We start from the raw sequence: 22,058 nt of genomic DNA on the forward strand, positions 1-22,058 counted from the left end.
CAGATGAACACATGTAGCCAATTTCTCTGAACACCACTACATGCACAGGAGTTATTTTTCTCATCGTCACTAAAGCTGGAACTTCCGATTAAATAGTTTTTGAAATAAAACTCGAGTCCGTTCTTTTATTGAGTACCGCACTGTTATAGTTTTTAGCATCTTTCATTAAATACATTACATACAAATTATACAGTCCATTGTCACGTTTTAAGGTCAGTTTTGACACCTGTGAATACATTTTTAAAAAAATTATATCTTCTGATTTTCCAAACGAAATCAAACGATGAACAAAAATAAAGAGGATGGAACGTTCCAGTGTTTCTGCACATGCTCAGTTGAGCTCCGAGGAGACTCCGCCTCCAGATCATGACACGTGCACGTGAAAAACGTAGAAAAATATAATGCTAATGAAAAAAACGCAGAGGATAGTGTGTGACTTTTCAATGATTGTGATAAAAACAAAACTAACAGGAGGCAAGAAAAGGCCTATGACTGACAGTTGAGCAGTGGCTCCAGTGCCGGGGAGGGAGTCGCCAAGCATCCGGATTTCACTACAGTATAAAGTTTCTCCTTCACTGTCTTACTGACATGCAAGTCATTCTGAACGCAGCTTCGAGTGTTCATACGGTGCAACAGTCCACAAGGCAATGCTCTCCTTCAGGAATTTTGTGTGTGGAAAAGGTTTCTCGTCAATTACTGGATCTTTTTCCACTCTCATGTGTTCCCAAAATGGCAATGAAAAAAAACAAAAATGCAACTAAATCGGGTTGCACACACACACACAAGCCCCCATCACCACCAGGTGAAGAAGGGTCTTCTGCTTTGGAAGCTCTGCGTGTAGGACTCGCTGTTGGCCCGCTGCGGCGCCCGCGCCGTCTCCACGATCACGGGCGGCATCTGCACCAGCTGCAGCGGCGTCTTGCCCTCCCGCAGCGCCTGGCTGAGATTCAGGATCTAGAGGAATGCAGGACAGGAAATGAGCTGGAACGTCTCAGAAATAGATATCAAGAATAAGAGCTGCACGGAGTTTATTTAGAGACAAGCTGGGAATTTAGGGATCAATTGCATCTCATTTTGGCAATTTTAGGCTGAATAGAGTTTGTGTATTTGTAAACCAGAATCATTTCTCTTCTTGCAAACTTCAGTTTCCCTCTGGTGCTGTAAATATTTCACGTTTGTTTTTTACTTCATTGGAATGGTACAAAACATGGTAAGGTTTTGGCACTTGCTATGGAAATGAATAGGAGACGAATTTCATCCAGTGGAAACGTTTGGTACTGGGCCCACATACATTCTTACTAAAAGCTCATTTTTTGTAGCCTAGAAATCTAGACGCACCCTAGCGGCAGCAAGTTTAATCTGCCCGCGAGTGTCGTCTAGGAACTCTCAATACCCTTCTGAGCTGTATTCCCCTCAATCTGGCCGGGCCAATCACATCGTGTATAGAGTCGGTGGGCGGGGCCATAATGACGACGGTTGAGTTGCGTTTGCGTGCTTCTAGTAAACACAGAAACTGGCGAACGGCGGTCTTTCGAATCAGCTTTGACCGCGACTCTGGAAGACTTGGAGTTAAGCTTTTCTCTGAGAAAAGAACAAAGAACGGCACTGAAGTCATTCTTAAAAAGGGAAGATGTGTTCGGAGTTTAGCCGACCGCATACGGTGAATGTTTAATCAGTCAGCGAGCTCTGCTTCACCTTCGTTGCTCTGGTTGGTGTAGCGCTATCCTATCACGTGCAGAGGGAGTTTGAAAGACAACCGTTTATCCGCCCCTCGGATTGAGCCGTCAATGGTGAGTTTCCAGACCAAACATCTTGATGTGGGTCTGGCTTGTCAGGCTACCTTTTTTGTGATATCAACTTCGAATTTAGAGCACGACTTCTTTAGATGTACAGCTTTGACTTTCTCGCAGTTTTAGAGTAAAATGTGTTTCGGAAAATATATTTCATATAAAAAGTATTTAAATTATAATTTTTTGTGCATTTTCCCTAACAATAGATGTACAATTATACTAATTTTTTCAGGTTCACTTTTTAAAACTTTTTTCACTTCAGCAATATTCTGCCAAGTGTCTCGTCTTTAAACATTGCACTTTTTATTTTTGTCAAATAAGGTATGCACACTGTATAAATTACAATAACTAATTGAGAAACAATTCTAATATATGATTTTCCTTTAAATTATTATTTTAAGCCGTACTTTTTACTATAGAAACATATTTCTGTCATAATTTCAAGATAAACCAAACTTTTATTTTGGCGGATTGTCATGAAGACTCAAGTGTCACTAGCTGAAATGGGTCACTCAAGAGATGTAGGTTAAATATAAAATATGACTTTATTAACGATATTGTGGATTTATTTTTCTCTATACATCAATACTGATTTATTGCCCAGCCCTACCATATCATATTACTATAACGCAGATGTTTTCAGTGTCTTTAAACAACAGAAATCTAGTGGTTAAAGACTCACCTGCCCCCTCATTACTGAGACCTGCTTCTTGAACTGTCCTCTGTCGAAACCCGGATCTTTCTGTCAAAGCGAACGCAAATATAAAGTCAACACTGGGCATTCGTTTCATAAAATAGACCAACATATCAGCTGAATTTCACAGCGATCCTGGTGGCTTACCTTAAAAAGCTCATATAGATCTTCTTCAAGGTCTTTGATGAAGTTTGGGTCGGAGAATTTGGGAAGAACTAAATCTCGGATCTCTTGGGAAAAGGCAACTTTAGCCTGTGGCAGCCACGCCCAGTAAAACGGATCTACAGGAAACACATTAAACAAAAAACTGAACTGACTGGGGACAAACTACAACGAATGAATGAAAACACCTCAAGCTGCAGTTTAACACTTATAAAGAATGTGATTGGCCAGTAGATGGTCATGTGTTTATGAGGTGGCTTGTGATTGGCTTACAGGCTCTCCATGAATCCGGGTGTTTGAGAGGAAAGGCCAGACCGTTGTCAATGGCTGCCAGCTTAATGATGGGGTCCTTCACTAGCACCCAATCACTGTCCTGGATGAGAAAACCACTCCATAAACACAAACACGAACATGAAAACACGACGGGATGGAAAATCTCCCAAAAATATCAGCGGGTCACTCACCCTATTGCTTGACGTATCCATCGGATAGTCATATTTTATGAGCCAGTTGTCATTTCCTCTGTCTAAAGATCCATGCAACCACACACAAACATTATTTGTCAAAACATAGATGGTAAAAATGTTAAAATGTGTCTATTTGTTTGACCTTTGACCGTGGTTACCTGTGTTTCTGATGATGTAATCCAGCACCACCAGTCTCTCAAACTGTAGCTGAAGTTGGCGATTAGTGTTTTCGGGTAAAGGCTCCGCCTCGAACCGCCGCAGCCAGAAATCAGCGTCTTTATACCCCTCTACGAAGAGCTGGAATGAGCCCACCTACGACAGCCAATAGAAACGAGTTCACAAACATACAACAGCCAATAGAAACTTGTTTCACTTGTAAGATAACACTTGTATAAACCTACAAGAGCCAAAAATGTCTCAACTTCCTCCAGGCAGAAAGGTGGCGCTGTCATAAACCTTACCTTTGGTGGCAGGCCAATCCGGTGGAAGCGTTGGCCAACCTTGGGCACTTTTTCTAGAGCTAACCTCTTTCCTCGAGACTTTACTCGATCGATGGCGCTGTAATTAAACGTCTCGCTGGATAAATACACCACCTAAGAGAAAGAGAGCACAGAGAACGCTTTATACAGGGGTGTGTTCACAAGGATAGTTCGGTTCGCTTTAGTTAGTTTGGTCTGGAACAAAAAAAAAAACATTTATGAATCCGAAATCGCCCCCTAAACCCGCAATCCCCATTCCCTTTTTTAGTCCACTAATACAGTTCACTTGAAGGAGTGAACCAAAACGAGTGTGTGAAGTCGGACAGCTGTTGTGTGTACGTCGGCTGTACACTCGTTATTGCGATGCATTGTGGGATTAAATGAGCACTCAATAACGTCCACTATGGTTTCGGACACCACTAGAAATGGCAGTCCCCTCAGATAGTGCCCCATTTAAGGGTTATAGGGAGCGATTTCAGATTCAGCCTTAGTCCTAGTCCGCTTAGTGTTCACATTGGCATTTTTAACACCAAACCTAATGGCATAGGGATAATGTTCACAATCTGATTGGTCGGCTTTTATGACGTATATTTGGTGACAGAACTCACCAAACATCCAAAACAATACTGTGTGCTCGTTGTGTACATGCATAGCTCCATATGATGGTATTTTAACCAGCTGAGAACTCGTCAAGAGCATATAAGATGTGTAAAGAAGTCAAAACAGAAACAGGAATCCTTCCGTCACACACACACACAAACATAGATCTGCTGTGAAGCGACACGGTTCTGACGCATGTTCTGAATGGTGATGGGCAACATCACTAGCCTAGAAATCTAGACGCACCCTAGCGGCAGCAAATTTAATCTGCGAGTGTCGTCTAGGAACTCTCAATACCCTTCTGAGCTGTATTCCTCTCAATCTGGTCGGGCCAATCACATCGTGTATAGAGTCGGTGGGCGGGGCCATAATGACGACGGCCGAGTTGCGTTTGCGTGCTTCTAGTAAACACAGAAACTGGCGAACGGCGGTCTTTCGAATCAGCTTTGACCGCGACTCTGGAAGACTTGGAGTTAAGCTTTTCTCTGAGAAAAGAACAAAGAACGGCACTGAAGTCATTCTTAAAAAGGGAAGATGTGTTCGGAGTTTAGCCGACCGGATACGGCGAATGTTTAATCTGTCAGCGAGCTCTGCTTCACCTTCGTTGCTCTGGTTGGTGTAGCGCTATCCTATCGCGTGCAGAGGGAGTTTGAAAGACAACCGTTTATCCGCCCCTCAGATTGAGCCGTCAATGGGGAGTTTCCAGACCAAACATCTTGATGTGGGTCTGGCTTGTCAGGCTACAACATCACGACTATGATCAGAAAAAACATGTAAGCTTGAGCATTCTATCCTTTTTAGGGTTGCATCCTACATTTACATTTAATCATTTAGCAGACGCTTTTATCCAAAGCGACTTACAAATGAGGAGAGCAATAGAGCTCTGGAGGTCACGTGACCCATTCTGTTTACGACCATGAGTTTCACGGCTACAGAGTTCACTGCACACTTTAATTCAATAGACTTGTGCATATCAAAGCTTAATAGATTCAACATGACAGATCTCTATAATGCCCCTGGGGTGCTTTTCACGTGTATCAATAAAGGAACGGATAGCTTTTCTGTCAGGACACCTGTTGCACCAGCTGTGCCTAAGTTACAACTAACCTAGTTTTGACGTAAATAGACTCTTAGTTACAACTTATGCACCCCTAAATGTTTTTGCGTGGCACCATTAAACTGCGGAAGCCTCTTATCAATAGCAGCTTTAACAGATAGAACAGCAGGCAGACTGAACTGGATCAATACGCTCGTTTTACATGACAGACTTCGGGTGCGTCTCAATCAGCTCCCTGGTTCAGTCGTCAGGTCCTGATCAGTGCCCTGACTAGTGACTGAACTAGGGAGCTGATTGAGACGCACCCTTCGATTCTTTACACGTATAAGATAATGCTAACATACAGGCCGACATGTGCTTACATTTTAAGAGAGAAAACGTGTGAATAGATTAATGTGATATGTTAGCGGTTAACATGAACCTGTCCAAAACAGAGCCGCTGTGTGCATCTGATCCATCTGGTCTATGTTGTGCATGTCAAATAAAATCCTTCATAATCAATAAATGATATTTCTTATTTTTTTGTTTCAGTATTTATTTATTGATCCTTAATTTCGTTTCAAATAGCCTTTCTTGATGATATATATATATATAAGCACTTATGTTTATGTTATTATTTTAAAGATACCAATGCTGCAGCCGCTCTGATTGCCCGCCAAAATGGCGGCGTTTAGGCTGCGTGACGTCAACCTCCGGGGCTATTGAAGCAATCAGACAAACAAGGGGCCTCAGATTATCTAGCACAGTACACACACAGACTTTTTTTAATAAAAGAAAAACAAAAAAGAATAGTTAAGTTAGTAAAGTGCTAGTCTTTATTGGTCAGGCGCTGCTGGAAAAGATGCATCTTTAGATGTTTTTTAAAAATGGCTACAGACTTGGCTGCTCGAATTGAGATCGGCAGGTCATTCCACCAGGTGGGAACGGTCCAGGAAAATGTCCGTGAGAGCGATTTCATGCCTCTTTGGGATGGAACCACGAGGCGCCGCTCACTCGCAGAACGCAAGCTTCTGGAGGGTGTGTAAGTCTGAGCAAGCGAGTTTAGGTATATTGGTGCAGAGCCAGAGGTTGTTTTGTAGGCGAGAACTAGTGCCTTGAATTTGATGCAAACAGCCATAGGCAACCAGTGCAGTTTGATGAAGAGAGGCGTAACATGCGCTCTCTTCGGCTCATTAAAGACCACTCTCGCCGCTGCATTCTGGATCAGCTGCAAGGGTTTGATAGTGCATGCTGGAAGCCAGCCAGAAGAGCATTACAATAGTCCAGTCTGGAGAGAACAAGAGCTTGAACCAGGAGTTGTGTGGCCTGTTCTGATAGGAAGGGTCTAATCTTCCTAATGTTGTATAAAGCAAATCTGCATTTTTGCAGTAATGTGGTCAGTGAAGTGTAACTGATCATCAAATCATAACCCCAAGGTTCCTGGCTGTCCTAGAAGGACATCATGTCCCGTTTTTGGTTAGTTTAGATCAGTGTTTTCCAACCCTAATCAAACACACCTGATTCAAACGACCATCTTATTAGTGGAGACTCAAAGACCTGTAATGGGTGTTGTGTGGCTGCAGTGTTGGTGTGCCTCCAGGATCGTGGATGGGAAACACTGGTTTAGATGTCTTTGGTCCACGTTGCGTTCATATGTCAGTCGAACCACATAGTTCATTTGGAAGCGGAGCGAGACCCATCTTTTCTGCACGTTGGGTTCACGCTTATTCAAATGAACCGCACTAACAGAGCAATCACACCAGGGTTGGTTTGAATCCATCAAACATGCCAAGTGTGAACACAGCCTATGACATGTCAGTCTTCTCTGTCAACAGTCAGCAATGGCGTGGGAGTGTAAGTGAGGTAACCGTTATGTTTAGCCGTGTGGTTGACTAGCTTGTTTTCATGCGTGTCAACAACAGGAAACGAAAGAGGTTGACTAACAAGCACAAAACCATCATGACTATCACCATACTTTCTCACGTCCTCATTCACCTCGGTTTTGGTTTCAGTGAAGATGCAGAAGTGTGTCATACCTTAGTGCGCGGCACGATGTTGAGCTCTAGTTTCTGGTCCACTAAACTGGCTCCGGCCTCGGACAGGTAGCCCTGATTCAGAACCAGACAGTCCCGGCCGAAACAGCACGGACAGCACAGCTTCTGCAGCCATTTGGTCCACTTGGGGTTCAGCTGGCCGTACGGCTCCTCGTTCTTTGGCTTGAAGACCCCGATGACCTTCTGTTGGAGCAAAAAGAGGACATTTCAGATCAGGTTTCATGAAGCAGCAGACCATGAAACGCTACCGTACACATCTCACATCTGAGGCCTTGTTTACACCTGGTATTAAGGTGAAGTGTGTAGTATTGAGGAGGATCTATTGACAGAAACGCTATATAATATACAAAACTGTATTTTCATTGGTGTATAAAGACCTTATATAATGAACCGTTATGTTTTCATTACCTTAGAATGAGTCACTGCTATCTCCATACACCGTGGGTCTCCTTACAGTGAAGTCGCCATTTTGCGCTGCCATGTTTCTACAGAGCACTAGCTACTCTCTGCTCTCTCAGACAACGACATTTTTGTCCTGTGTCGGCCACCGTACATTTTTGGTTTATTCTTAGCTAAAATCACTTAGTTCTTTCAAAAATATATGTGCTCATTAATGTATATTTACTTCTTTCAAGTAATAAAGTATTCTCGTAAGTTTATAATATGCCATTGAAAACACATACGGGTGAGGGGTTCGAATGCCGGTCGCCATGTTGCTCCTCCATCTTGAAAGTACAGTAGCCAAAGAGGGACAAACCCGTAAATTCAAGCTTCGCCTTTCGCGTTTTAACACGATGGCACCGTGTCGAATGTGAAGAGGGGGATTGCCATTAATTTTGGACTAAATCGGCCACCGTAGGAGTTAAAAAGAAATCAGAATTGAGAGAAACAGAAACTATTAGTCGCTGGATGGTCATAAACCTTTACACCGCTAGATGGGGGAAAATATCACACAGTGGAGCTTTAAGGGTAGGGGGCATGGGCAGTTACAATTCGCAACCTCACCACTAAATACAGCTAAATTTTACACACTGCACCTTTAAGATGCGTTTTGGTCGATTGGATCACAAGTGAACGACACTAAATACAGGTGTAAACGTGATCTAAAAACATGTGTTGATGCTGCACACTGAGGAGAGACTCCTGTCATTAGTGTAAAGCACTTTGGGTGTACAGTAGTACATATGAAAGCGCTATATAAATGCCTCATTCATTCATTTTGAGCTTGTCAACTTTAGACCACATCCAGAGGTAGTCGAAAACTCATTTGTGTTTGAACAGCCATAAAAGACCCTCTACTCTCTGACTGACCGAATGCAGAACATTACTGCCGTTCGGCTGGTATTGGCCCTTTTCACATTTCCGGCTTTCTTAGAGCAGAAGTCGTCATCGTTGGGTTAACTTTTATAGCGGTAAATGAGAGAATACATTAAATATATTTTTGTCTCCCCATTTGCTCAAATAGCAAATTAAAAACTCCACAATAGTGATTTCACAATTTAAAAAAAAAAAAGGGAAAAAATAGAGTGAGATTGATAACGGCAGCGAAAACAGAAAAGAGATGTACATTTTTCCATCACTCCCATAGACGCTGTATCAGAAACTTCCTCCTACACTCTAAAAACTGCTGGGTTAAAAACGACCCGAGTTGGGTTGAAAATGGACAAACCCAGAAATTGGGTTGTTTGAATGGGTCAATTCAATGGGTTCAAACAACCCCATTTCTGGGTTTGACCATTTTCAACCCAACTCGGGTTGTTTTCAACCCAGCAGTTTTTAGAGTGTAGCAGCGGTAAGTTGTTTATTGTAATTTGATGCAAAAGTAATATCATACAAACTATTAGTGTTATACATGTACAAAAACGTTGCCAGATTTTTAATATTGATGACCATTACAACGTGTAATCATAGTCAGTCAAAAGGGTCCATTGCGGCTGTGGTATTGCGTGAGCTTATTTTTGTCCATTAGATCGAAAGATCTGAAAAAAACACATTTACCCGGCCATAGACCCTCCTCTTGAAGAAATCAGGACAGAAGTGTTCGAAAGTGGACAAAAGAGACGGATTAAAACACCAGGTGTGAATGTGAGTGTCTCCCTCGTCTACCTGTGATCTTATCGACTAAAACGCATCTTAATATCAGCTGTAAACTGGGCCTCAGACCAAAATCACATTTACATCTTCATGCTAAACCAAGAGAGGTACATTTAGAGCAAACACAGACACTGTCCAAGCACCTTCACTAGAGAGGACTAGAATTTAAAATGGTGTTTTATCAATAAAGCAATCCCAGAATGCTGTGAAAAACATCTCATATGGGACATGTCTGATTTGAAGGTGAAATGTGTGAATTTTTTAGGTAAAAACACTGCAACAACTAAAAGGAAACCAATTGCACACCATCGTTCAAAAGTTTGGCGTCAGTAAGATTGTCACTAGATTTCAGGAAGGATCGTTCTGTGATAGCAACAGACATTTATATTGAGATTATTATTCATTAAAGAATCTCGAAATAATCCTTTGTAAGAGATGTGAATCTGTTTTCAACACTGATAATAATCATAAATGATTCTTGAGCATCTAATCCTCATATCTGAATGATTTCTGAAGGATCATGTGACCTGAAGACTGGAGTAAGGATGCTGAAAATACAGCTTTGATCACAGGAATAAAGTACACTTTAACATATATTCACATAGAAAACATCCATTTTAAATGTCCAGTATTTTTCATGCATTGAATTCAGCCTTGTTGAGCAGGAGACACTTCTTTCAAAAACATTCACAAATCTTAGGACGCTAAACTTTTAAACAGATGTGCAAGACTATACGCCCAACACAGTTACACATTCTGCCTTGTGATTTCCCCAGCGACCTTTAACAAAGACTTCATCTGGTCTCCGTGACTCATCTGTGATTTGATTTGATGTGAACGAGAAGCTGGCCCGGCGCACCACCTGACCTGACATGTGGCCATGAGTTTAATGACTCATGTGAGCTTCCTCACTAGTGTGATCAGACCCAGTGTGTGTGTGTTTCACAAGCCCTTCGAGATAACACCAAACTCACATCAGACCCTCGGCTCACTCCTGCCCCCTACAGGCTGCAGTGTGTAGACACACTCGTCATGACTAATAATCATGTCCTGAAGGATTAAAGGGATAGTTGACTTTAAGATGAATATTCTGCCATCCTTTACTCGCCCTCAAGTTGTTTCTAACCTGTATGAGTTTCTTTCTTCAGCTGAACACAAGGGAAGATATTTTGAAGAATGTCAGTAACCAAACTGTTAACTGGAGCCATTGACTTACATAGTAGGAAAAAAATACTATGTAAGTCAATGGCTCCAGTTAACTGTTTGGTTACTGACATTCTTCAAAATATCTTCCCTTGTGTTCAGCTGAAGAAACTCATACAGGTTTGAAACAACTTGAGGGTGAGTAAAGGATGACAGAATATTCATTTTAAAGTGAACTATCCCTTTAAGGCCAGATTCAAACTCTCCCAAATTACTTCATAAATTAAATTAGTTAGCTTGCGGCTTGTGTGCAGATAGAGATTCAGATTTTTTGGTCACTTGACTGAAAGCTTAGAACCGTTTCCCTTTGTTTTGTTTTTTAGAAACTTTAGACTCTGCTAAATGATGGTAATGAGGAGGGTAGTGATAATATAATCAATAGTAAACAGTTACTTTTGCTCACAGCCTCACACACACACACACACAAACAAGTTGTGTTTCCGTGTTTTATGGGGACTTTCCATATGGGCGTAGTGGTTTTTATACCAAACTGTAAATTTAATCCCCCTACACTGCCCCTGCCCCTAAACCTACCCTACTCACTCACTCACTCACTCACTCACACACTCACACACTCACACACTCACTCACACACTCACACACTCACTCACACACTCACTCACACACTCACTCACACACTCACTCACACACTCACTCACACACTCACTCACACACTCACTCACACACTCACTCACACACTCACTCACACACTCACTCACTCACACACTCACACACTCACACACACACTCACACACACACTCACACACACACACACACACTCACACACACACTCACACACACACTCACACACACACTCACACTCACACACTCACACACTCACACACTCACACACTCACACACTCACACACTCACTCACACACTCACTCACACACTCACTCACACACTCACTCACACACTCACTCACACACTCACTCACACACACACTCACACACTCACACACTCACACACTCACACACTCACACACTCACACACTCACACACTCACACACTCACACACTCACACACTCACACACTCACACACTCACACACTCACACACTCACACACTCACTCACACACTCACTCACACACTCACACACTCACTCACACACTCACTCACACACTCACTCACACACTCACACACTCACACACACACTCACACACACACTCACACACTCACACACTCACTCACACACTCACTCACACACTCACACACTCACTCACACACTCACACACTCACTCACACACTCACACACTCACTCACACACTCACACACTCACTCACACACTCACACACTCACACACTCACACACTCACACACTCACACACTCACACACTCACACACTCACTCACACACTCACTCACACACTCACTCACACACTCACTCACACACTCACTCACACACTCACACACACACACACACACACACACACACACACACACACTCACTCACACACTCACACACTCACTCACTCACTCACTCACTCACTCACTCACTCACTCACTCACTCACTCACTCACTCACTCACTCACTCACACACTCACACACTCACTCACACACTCACACACTCACTCACACACTCACTCACACACTCACTCACACACTCACTCACACACTCACTCACACACTCACTCACACACTCACTCACACACTCACTCACACACTCACTCACACACACACACACACTCACACACTCACACACTCACACACTCACACACTCACACACTCACACACACTCACACACACTCACACACACTCACACACACTCACACACACTCACACACTCACACACTCACACACTCACACACTCACACACTCACACACTCACACACTCACACACACCACTTCTGTATGTAAATAAATAGATATTTTAGACTCTTTAAACTACACTTATATTAAACCTGAACTGAATAACACGATGGGCCCAAGAAGGAGCAACACTGGGAACTCCCACCGAATATCTACACGTTGTCAGTGGAGTTCCCAGTGTTGCTCCTTCTTGGGCCCATCGTGTTATTCAGTTCAGGAAACTAAACCATTGAGAAACGAAATCCCGAATCCTCTTCATCTTGATGGAGTGAAACTGGAAGAGTCTGTTCGTTCAACTCCGTCTTTACTATGAGGATTAAAGGGTTTAACATTCACTCGGCTCTGCTGAACAGGCACAACAAAACAATCAGTCGCTTTGTGATAAACATAATCAATATAACCTTTGAATTCTCTCACAATCTAGTGCGTTCTGAAGCAAACCGGGTCCAAAGCCGAGAGTTTTGACCGTTTGATTCAGTGGCCACACACTCGGCTAACACACTGCGCAGCCATAATCGCTGAGGTCACATGGCAGAAATTAGGCGGTTTAACGCATGTGACACGTCTTAAACCATGTCAAACCATGACTTTCTCTCATGGTTATTCCACAGTTTCCTCATTTCTTTGAATGAACTGTCTGATGAAATGCCCACATTACTAAATAACACTGCACAGTTCTGTATTTTTACAAAGTGTTGGTAAGTTAAGCGTTTAGTGAGCAAAGACGATGGCATTTGTCGCACTGCCGAGGGAGCTGCCTATCTAGACAAACATTTCACGAGTGACTAAATGCTGTCTAAATAGTGAGTTCACTGGGTTTGAGGTGAATACTAGCATGCAGTTTATCAGCTATTGACACCATAGAGGTCAACCGCTACCTGAAACACACAGACGTACCGTGTCAAATCCAACTCGAGCTTAGATTAGATTAAACTAGAGTCAACTATAGCCACTTTTAAAAATAAAACACTTCTCTCTACTGTAAATGGACGTCAGTGTTCTTGTTAACTAAATCTAAAACTATAAACGTTTTGATCATTGAAATAAATCTGAAATAAAGTACAATATAAATACTTTATAAGAAATGTTGCCTTTTTAGTCCTTTTTAAGTACTAAACTTAATAAAACTTAATGGTAACATTGTAGAATAATGGTCATTAGTTATCATGAACTAATAATGAACTGCACTTATAAAGCATTTATTTATTATATTATTTAACTAATGTTAAATCTCGTTAACATTAGTTAAAGCAGTGTGAACTAACATGAGCAAACCACGAACAGCTGGATTTTTATAAACTAAAATATATGATTTTAATAAAGTATTAAATGTTGAAATTAACCTTAACAAAGATAAATAAATGCTTCATAAGTGCAGTTCATGATAACTAATGACCGTTATTCTAAAGTGTTACCAAATTAATCTGAAATAAAAAATAAAGCTAAATAGAAACTAATAAATATGATAAAAGCACATATAAAGAAATACTTTACTAAACTAAAAGTATGTAATATATGTATTAGTAAAACACTGACTAGCCCCTTTCACACTGCGATTCCGGCAAATACACAGATAATGTTCCCGGGCCGCTAGATTTGGTCCATTCACACTGCCAGCGAAATGCCGTAATATGTGCGCTTTCACACACAACCCGTAACGGTCCCGGGTCGAGTTGACACGTGACATCCTGATGACGTATAACAGCGAGCGATCTCCGCTTCAGCGCGGATAGTAAGGAGCTCCGTGGTCTCGACTTGTGTCCAGTTTGCGCTCATTTCTGCTTGTTTAATTTTAGTTTCTTTTGTATACGAACACTCTCTGCGTTTAAAACACCGACTAGCTCTTCTGGCACTGCAGGGTTGTATTATTGAAAAAACAAGCTCTATGAGTCGCACGATAACTACGTACACGTTGCGGCATTAGTTTCGGCTTTTGTTCACACAGCGCTCGTCCCGGGTCGAATCCCGCAATGTTACTAGGTCCCCGACCCGGGTCGAATTCGGTAATCAATGCCGGGACGTGGTTGCTTTCACACAGAAGGCGACCCGGCAATGTTCTGGGAATATTGCGGGTCCGACGTGCAGTGTGAAAGGGGCTACTGAGAGTAAACCTGAGCGTAGTCCTGAAAATGCACTGTCCAATCGTAAGTCATGAATGCTGTGGAATATGGACATAAGGCTGGTCTAGTTTTAAAGAAGACACTCAGCAGATTATTTCTGAAGTAAAAGTGTAAAAAAAAAGTTATGGTAGACTCTAAGTTTATTCTAAAATTGCTATAAAATCAAAGCCACATGTCTAACCAAGCAGTGTTTACAAAAATTTGAAGTTCCCATGAGCTTTTGTTTAGGCGTAAACCAAACACAGCCACCGGTTGACACGCACAATCCATTCAATATTTCTAAGCATTTTAATTAATACATTTCTGTTGCAAATTTCACCTGCATTTCAAAACAGTCACTAAATATGCAGCCTTGAGCCTCAGACCTTTCTGACGATGCGATTTGTCAAGATTCGGGGGAAAAAAGGATTCAAAAAATCTAAATAAATGTTGTAATATAAAACATGACTCCGCCCACTAGGGGGAGGAGCCTGCAAAAAGGATTTAAAGTACCGTTTCATGTTCAATTTCAAAACGGTTTTCACAGGTTTTGAGGGTTTAAGCTTTCAAATGATACCTTCTTTATGGTGATTACTAAAATATGTGATGCGGACAAAATAAATAAAGAGCACCAAAGGGTTAATGAATATATTAACTTCATTGTTAGTTCATTTTAACTAGAGTTGCTTAATAAACTGGAATCTTACAGTAAAGTGTTAACTTATCAATTCTCCGTCCTGATCAAGCCAATCTGTTTTTATGGAAGATGTAAAAGCCACAATGTGTAATTTTCCGCTGCTAGAGGTCACTCATATTCAAAACAAAGGCACAGCTCGATGACCCCTGGATTTCGCAGAGCTTTTTTTATGCCACAGACGAATGATTCTTCTGCTCGTGTGTATGTGGGGCAACGCTAGGGTTGGGAATCATTTGGGTTTTGTACGATACCATTGCCAAACCGATACTTTTAAAATGGTACCGGTGCCTATATACGGTGCCTCAACAAAAACTTTTAATAAAAAAAGAGCCACAAAACGACAGTGGATGACAATAAAGAATGGCTTTTTATTGAAAAAAAAATTCTCTTTAAAATTAACAATTTATTAAAACTTTTAAAGTAAACTTAAATATATAAATATGAATAAATACCAAACACAACACAACAAACTTAATTAAAATCACAGTAAAACCTAACCTAACTACAACAGGCCTAATTTAACACTAAATTGAATTACAGTATAACAGCAGTAATCTCTGGCTAAATATTGGAGAAGGCATCGCCTTATTGTTTGCCACAATAGCGCTGTATCACAGATGTAGGCTTTTTTTTTTTTTACTCAAAATATACACAAACTTGTTAACTATGTCAAGAACTATTGGATATTCTGATTTTCAAATATGTGCAAGTGAATGTGTTAGTTTGCACCTCAGAGAGTCAGATCTGTCGGATTTACATCACGTCTCATAAAACACATGAGAGTAAGTGACCGGTGAACTAGGAGAATGGAGTAAACTATACAATTAATAACTATATAATGCGTATTTGATATAAATAAGACACGTAGGCAAATTATAACTGTGTGAAAGGATTGTTATTGCCACTTACAGACATCAGTGTGTTTTTTGCTAGTGCTTATGTGCATTTTCATTTTAGTCTGAAAACTAAAATAAAAATGATGTGGTTGAAAACACTGAATAGTTGTGATATGTGACGAGTGTTGAGCGTGTGTGTGTCTGGCTCAGTGCTAGCCAAAGTGTAAAAGCACGTTTAAATTGAAGTGGCACCGAAATGAGGAACCAAACTCTGCATTCTGATTCGGTCCGGTACATACCGGTTATATAGGTTTCGGTAGGTTTTCAGCTAGGTAACGCTGCGCTGTTTTATTATATTACACACTTTTGAGTGTGCTGAAAGTTATGTAATGCTACGTTCACTCGACGGATATACTATGAGACACTTGTTGCACACTTGCAGTAGCAAGATCATATTACTCCTGCATGGTACTCGCTGTAAATGAAGAAAATCAGATTTAAACAATAAGACTAAGGGTGTAAGACTCACGCTAGGCAATCTGAACCGTGCCCGGGCGCGTTCGACCCCTAAAGTCTGGTTCAGTTCAATAGTGCGAGTTCTCCGTACTAGGGATGCACCGATACCATTTTTCCAGAACCGATCCGATATTAAAAATGTTGAGTATCGGTCGATACCGATACTAAACCGATCCGATACCAATGCAGTTTTGTCTATGTAGAATTTCTAAGCCTTAGTGTGTAGAATTGAATAAATTAGATTAGTGAATAATACAGCAGCAAAAGTTATAAAATCACGAGTGCGCAATAATTGTATAAAATCTAAACATTTAGTTGGGAAAAAATAAAGGAAACCACAAAAGTGAATAACTGTTAGGGTTGGGCGATGTCACTTAAATCGGAAGCTGACGATGTGTACAGTAAAACATCGCGATGGACGATGATATCGTCCGGGGGGGGGGGGGGGGGACGACGAAAAACGAATATTTTAGTTTCGTTTTCGTTTTTTCGAACTAGAGCTTAGATCAGTTCAGCCTATACAGTTATTATATATTCTATTATATGATTTTGAATGAGCAGAAATCTGTATTGATCCGTAGATAAAATAACTGATGAAAACGTTCATCTTTCCAAACTTCCAAACATACAAACAAATTTGCACTGCAAAAAGCATCAATGATATTTCACTTTTGATAAAGCCAGTTTGGCATAGTGGGGGAAATGCACACAAATGTTCCAATAAACCACGTTGAAACTAGGCTCTTAATCTCCTATTGTTTATTTTTTTATAATTTTTTTCAGTTAATGCAGGTTATAAACCGAACTTTATAGTGATATTTCAGAGCTTACTAAAATACTTTAGCAGTTATTAGCCGCAAATTTCCTCGGAGCGAAGACGGAGCGGTGTTTCTGATATCAGTGAGCGAGGCGAGGAGAGGGAGATGGTGAACCCGGAGCGGAGCTGGAGCGGAGGGATTCTTGAATGCTTAGAAAGAGCGTGGAGGGGAAATTGCCGCCGCTCCACTCCGCTCACATACTCTGGTGTCGACTCGCAAGACTTGCAGCGGGGCGGGGGCGTGGCATCACGATGGTGTTTCTCCATCGTGATGTCGCACAGCCATCACGATGGACGATGATATCGTCCATCGGCACAACCCTAATAACTGTAGCTGTAAATCTGGTACAATGTTACACAAAATATATTCATGAAAAACAAGTAAATATATTTATAGAAATAGGGCCTATATACTAAGAAATTGCATTTATTTTAAATGTATAGTGCATATTTTTAATGAGGCAGCAACATATAGATAGAGCAGAACAAGAACGGCTATTAATAAGGCTTTCATAGCGCAACAGTAGCATAATACAGAGCGGCACAAAGCGCTTATGCGCATCCCGTGCGCAGGATGATGCGCTTGAAGCAACACGGAGTCACATGCTCACAGTCATAGACGCTCACAGCGCGCCGCGCCCCGTCCGCATCGAGAAGTTTAAAACAAGATATAGACGCGTAGTATATCTATGCAGTATTCTTATAAGCCGTTTATTTTAACAGTTTAACATTTCAGTTACTGTGTGTGAAGAACAATATAATAACTAGTCCAGTGTTGTGATCTAACTGACACCCGGTAGAAAGTAACACGGTTTACAGCAATAAACGCCAGCAGATAGCCATTTTTTTGAGAAACTGTAATGTTAGAGCGTTATCTACAGATCAGGCATAATAACAGAAACAATAAATAATCTTGGACAGTTTCATCGTGTTGAGTGTCGTAACCGAACGCGACAGTTTAAAGCTGAATGGAGAGTGACTGACAGACAGACGCAGGGGAGGGAAGCATTGCCGTGAACTAATCTGTACTCGCATTAAACGAAGGAATGGCTTCAGAACACTTATAATATAGTGCACGAATCGTTGATGCTTTATAAGGTTTTTGTGCCTTTTGTGGGGCGCTGGGGCTTAACAATAACACAGAATATTATGCGCACAGTATCGAATTTGGATCGGTCCTGTCTGTCCGATACCCGATCCGGCAAATAATGGCAGATCGGAGCCGATACCGATCACGAGTATCGGATCGGTGCATCCCTACTCCGTACCATACCTGGTTCGTTTAGCTGGCCCTGGCCCGCTTGGAAGAGATGGTAGGGTGATCACGTAAAACACACTTGGGCACGGTACAAGTATTTCTAACAGCGTTGAGCTGTATGATAGGACTGCACGATAAATCACAATAAAACTACACAAGATTTGGCAACGGCTGCGATTATTGCACACGCAGCCTCTCAGTATTAAAAGCTGCTCTGCAAGCCAGAGGGCAGGGTACTCCAAGTATAGGCCGCAGAAGTACGATAGCACTGTCATTTATGGAAATCACTATATACATCATACTATCGGTAAGCTGAATAAATAGATTGAAACGCTTTGATTGATTAAACGTGACTAAATGCGTCTCATGTTTGGAAAGAAGTTTGACGCATGTTGCTTTTTCAAATACACTTTATAAAACAACTCAAACTCGCAGTGCTTTCAGATGGAACAGCATTTACTACTGATCACAGAGCCGTCCAACACGGACAAACTGCGTATAAAAGATAACCGCAGCCTTTGCGATTTCATAATCACGCTAAGTCAAATCGCGATAAGCTTGATTTAATGTAAAATGCGATTTATCGTGCAGCCCTACTGTATAACAATGATTCGTTTTCTGTCAATGAATGTCTCCAAACAGCTGCTCTCCTGTCTAATAAAACACATGATATATTAAAGCATCTTTGCTGTTTCAATGGTTTCTACTAAATAAAATCGAGGGTAAAGCGGGTATGATGTCATTGATGGCGACGCACGGTCCGCGTCCTGGTTAAAATAGCAAATTGCTCTGGATTTAAATATTCTAGGAAACATTTGGGATAATGTAAGCATACAAGTCAACAAAATATATATTGGGATATTTAATCCAAAAATCGTACATATTGCACCTTTAACCTTATATTCAGGTTTCATTTAACAGTAGTAGTGTGTGTATCTGCTGGGTAACCGCCGGCATGATCATAAAGCACAGCTCTGCCGTCTCACTGAAGAGAGCTTCAAAGAGAAAGTGCCGGTAAGCCTTTTATTTATTGATCTGCCGAGGCATCATGCCCAAAAACGCTGTCTTATATTGGCAACTGAATAGATTAGACTACAGCCATGATAAAGCTGCGATCCTGTAGTCAATGACACAGCATTCATGTGTCCAACGACCCTCACCTCCAATTTACTTGTGTTTGTTTTATTCTTCACACTTCTTAATCTTCATCTTTTATAATTAAGGATTGCACATAGGGATGCGGTTGCATAAACCACTTACATTAGTCTTAAAAGTAAGTCATCTAACTTGTTTCTTTAACACCGGCCCTAACTTAGTTACATAAAATGGTAGATCGGTTCAATTTGAATTAGAAAAGTAAGACTAATTTTGACTAATTGCTAGTTGGACAAATTAGTGCTTAAGGGTAAGACACAGTCTTAACACAGGGGTTAAGTTTATGAAACTAGCCCCTGAGACAAGGGTGAAAGTTGCCACATTAAAAATACATGAAAGTGCAAGGAAACATCCAGATTTGCTCTGTAAACGCTCAAACTTGAGATTTGTGGTTTGCATCACTCAAGGCCTGACCTGATGACACAGCTGTTATCTCAACACACAGCATACTCAGTGATTGATGCCCATAAAACTGATTATGTAACGATTAGTTATCACGGTATGATGAACTCTCACCCCTGTTGAATCTTTGACGAAGTAGCTGCCGCTGGAGCCCTGGTAGATGCGCTCCGGGTAGATGCCCTCCTCGATGGCCCGCTCCGCCTTCCGGATGATCTCTCTGAACTCCGGGTCCTCCGGGAACTCGTTCCTGTGTGGGTCCCGGGGCGACGCGCCTCGATCTCGGTCCAGGAGCGGCTGTCGCTCGCGGCTGCGTCCGGGACTCCCAGCCGGTAGACGCACCACGGAGCCCGGCGTCCCTCCAAATCCGCCCCGGGGACTGGTCGGCTCGGTGGGACCATAGCTGAAATCGTTGGAATCGCGAAGGGGAGAGACCAGCGGGCTCGTTTCGTCCATCGCGGAAAAGGCAGAAAGAAGGAGATATGGGGGAGTGGGGGAATTACCCGGGACAAGCGTTTGTTTGTTGCTGTAATGAAATGATTCGGCTTCGTACAGCAGATCGCCAACAAACAAGTCACATGACGGAAAGCTTCCGGATAGAGGCGGGGACAGCCGCGTGATCGCTATGACACTGGCCAATCAGCGCTCGAGAACTCGCTTGTTTTTCCATATGTACACTGTGATTGGCTAGAATTACACCACCCACATCGAGCATGTGACAGTGAACAACATCACTGGAGTTTACGCCGAATGTTTAGTTTAATGCCGAATTATAACTGCAGAGAAAATGTTTTGAAATGAATGTTTTACTTATTAAATAGAGCTCTCTCACAATTCAATTCAAGACTGCTTTATCGGCATGAATGTAAAAAATAAAATATTGCCAAATTATATAAATATAAAATATGAAATATATAAAATCTCTCTCTCTCTCTCTCTCTCTCTCTCTCTCTCTCTCTCTCTCTCTCTCTCTCTCTCTCTCTCTCTCTCTCTCTCTCTCTCTCTCTCTCTCTCTCTCTCTCACACACACACACACACACACACACACACACACACACACACACACACACACACACACACACACACACACACACACACACACACACACACACACACACACACACACACACACACACACACACACAGAGCCAGCTAAGTGTGCTGTATAGCCTACAAATGGTAATAATAATAATGATGATGATGATGATGATGATGATGATGATGATGATGATGATGATGATGATTTATTTAAGGTGCCTTTTAAATTACTCAAGGTCACTGTATCAGGAACAAGAAATAGCAAAAATAACAATATCAAAGTAATAAATAGCAATATCAATAAACCATAAAAGAGGAAAGCAAAAATTACAAACATGACCACTGTAAAAAGAAATAACAAAAAGTGCTGACAATAATCATGAAGGATATGCTGTATTCTGAATAAGTGAGTTTTACATTTGACTTTAAATTGAGAATCCATATGCATAGTATATAGACTTATATAGGGTACATATAATAAATGTGAATATAATACACACACACAAATATATAATGTAAACAAACTTTTATGTTAGATGCGATTAATCGATTTGAAAGCACTGGTATTAAATTATGACCATGGACACATGAAATAAATAAAAACATGGAAATAACAAGGTATTAATTCTTTATAAACAAAGGAAAAATGTAATCCCGCACTTATGTTGCTAACGAATATCTGAATGTGCTGTAGCCTATATATATATATAAATTATTAAAGACTTAGGCCTATAAAAGCTTATTTTATAGCAGGAGCTATTTTAACACACACGCACGTGCACGCGCACGCGCATGCACACGCACACGCGCACGCACACGCACACACACACGTTTTTGTGAAATGTGGGCATAATAGGC

General features: G+C 41.4%; 1 protein-coding gene across 1 annotated transcript; it reads right to left on the minus strand.

Annotated features, from left to right (window-relative positions):
* Positions 1-111: 111 nt before the first annotated feature.
* Positions 112-20,916, minus strand: pi4k2a (phosphatidylinositol 4-kinase type 2 alpha). The gene is made up of 9 exons (XM_067440758.1): positions 20,280-20,916; positions 7,265-7,465; positions 3,575-3,706; positions 3,272-3,425; positions 3,111-3,172; positions 2,920-3,019; positions 2,632-2,765; positions 2,473-2,532; positions 112-954 (listed from the first exon to the last, which is right to left on the minus strand). The coding sequence occupies exons 1-9, from the start codon at positions 20,616-20,618 to the stop codon at positions 793-795; spliced, it is 1,344 nt and encodes a 447-aa protein (XP_067296859.1). The 5' UTR covers positions 20,619-20,916; the 3' UTR covers positions 112-792.
* Between the last annotated feature and the right edge of the window lie 1,142 nt (positions 20,917-22,058).

Source organism: Pseudorasbora parva, chromosome 4, assembly GCF_024679245.1.
Source record: "Pseudorasbora parva isolate DD20220531a chromosome 4, ASM2467924v1, whole genome shotgun sequence".
NCBI classification, from domain to species: Eukaryota; Metazoa; Chordata; class Actinopteri; order Cypriniformes; family Gobionidae; genus Pseudorasbora; species Pseudorasbora parva.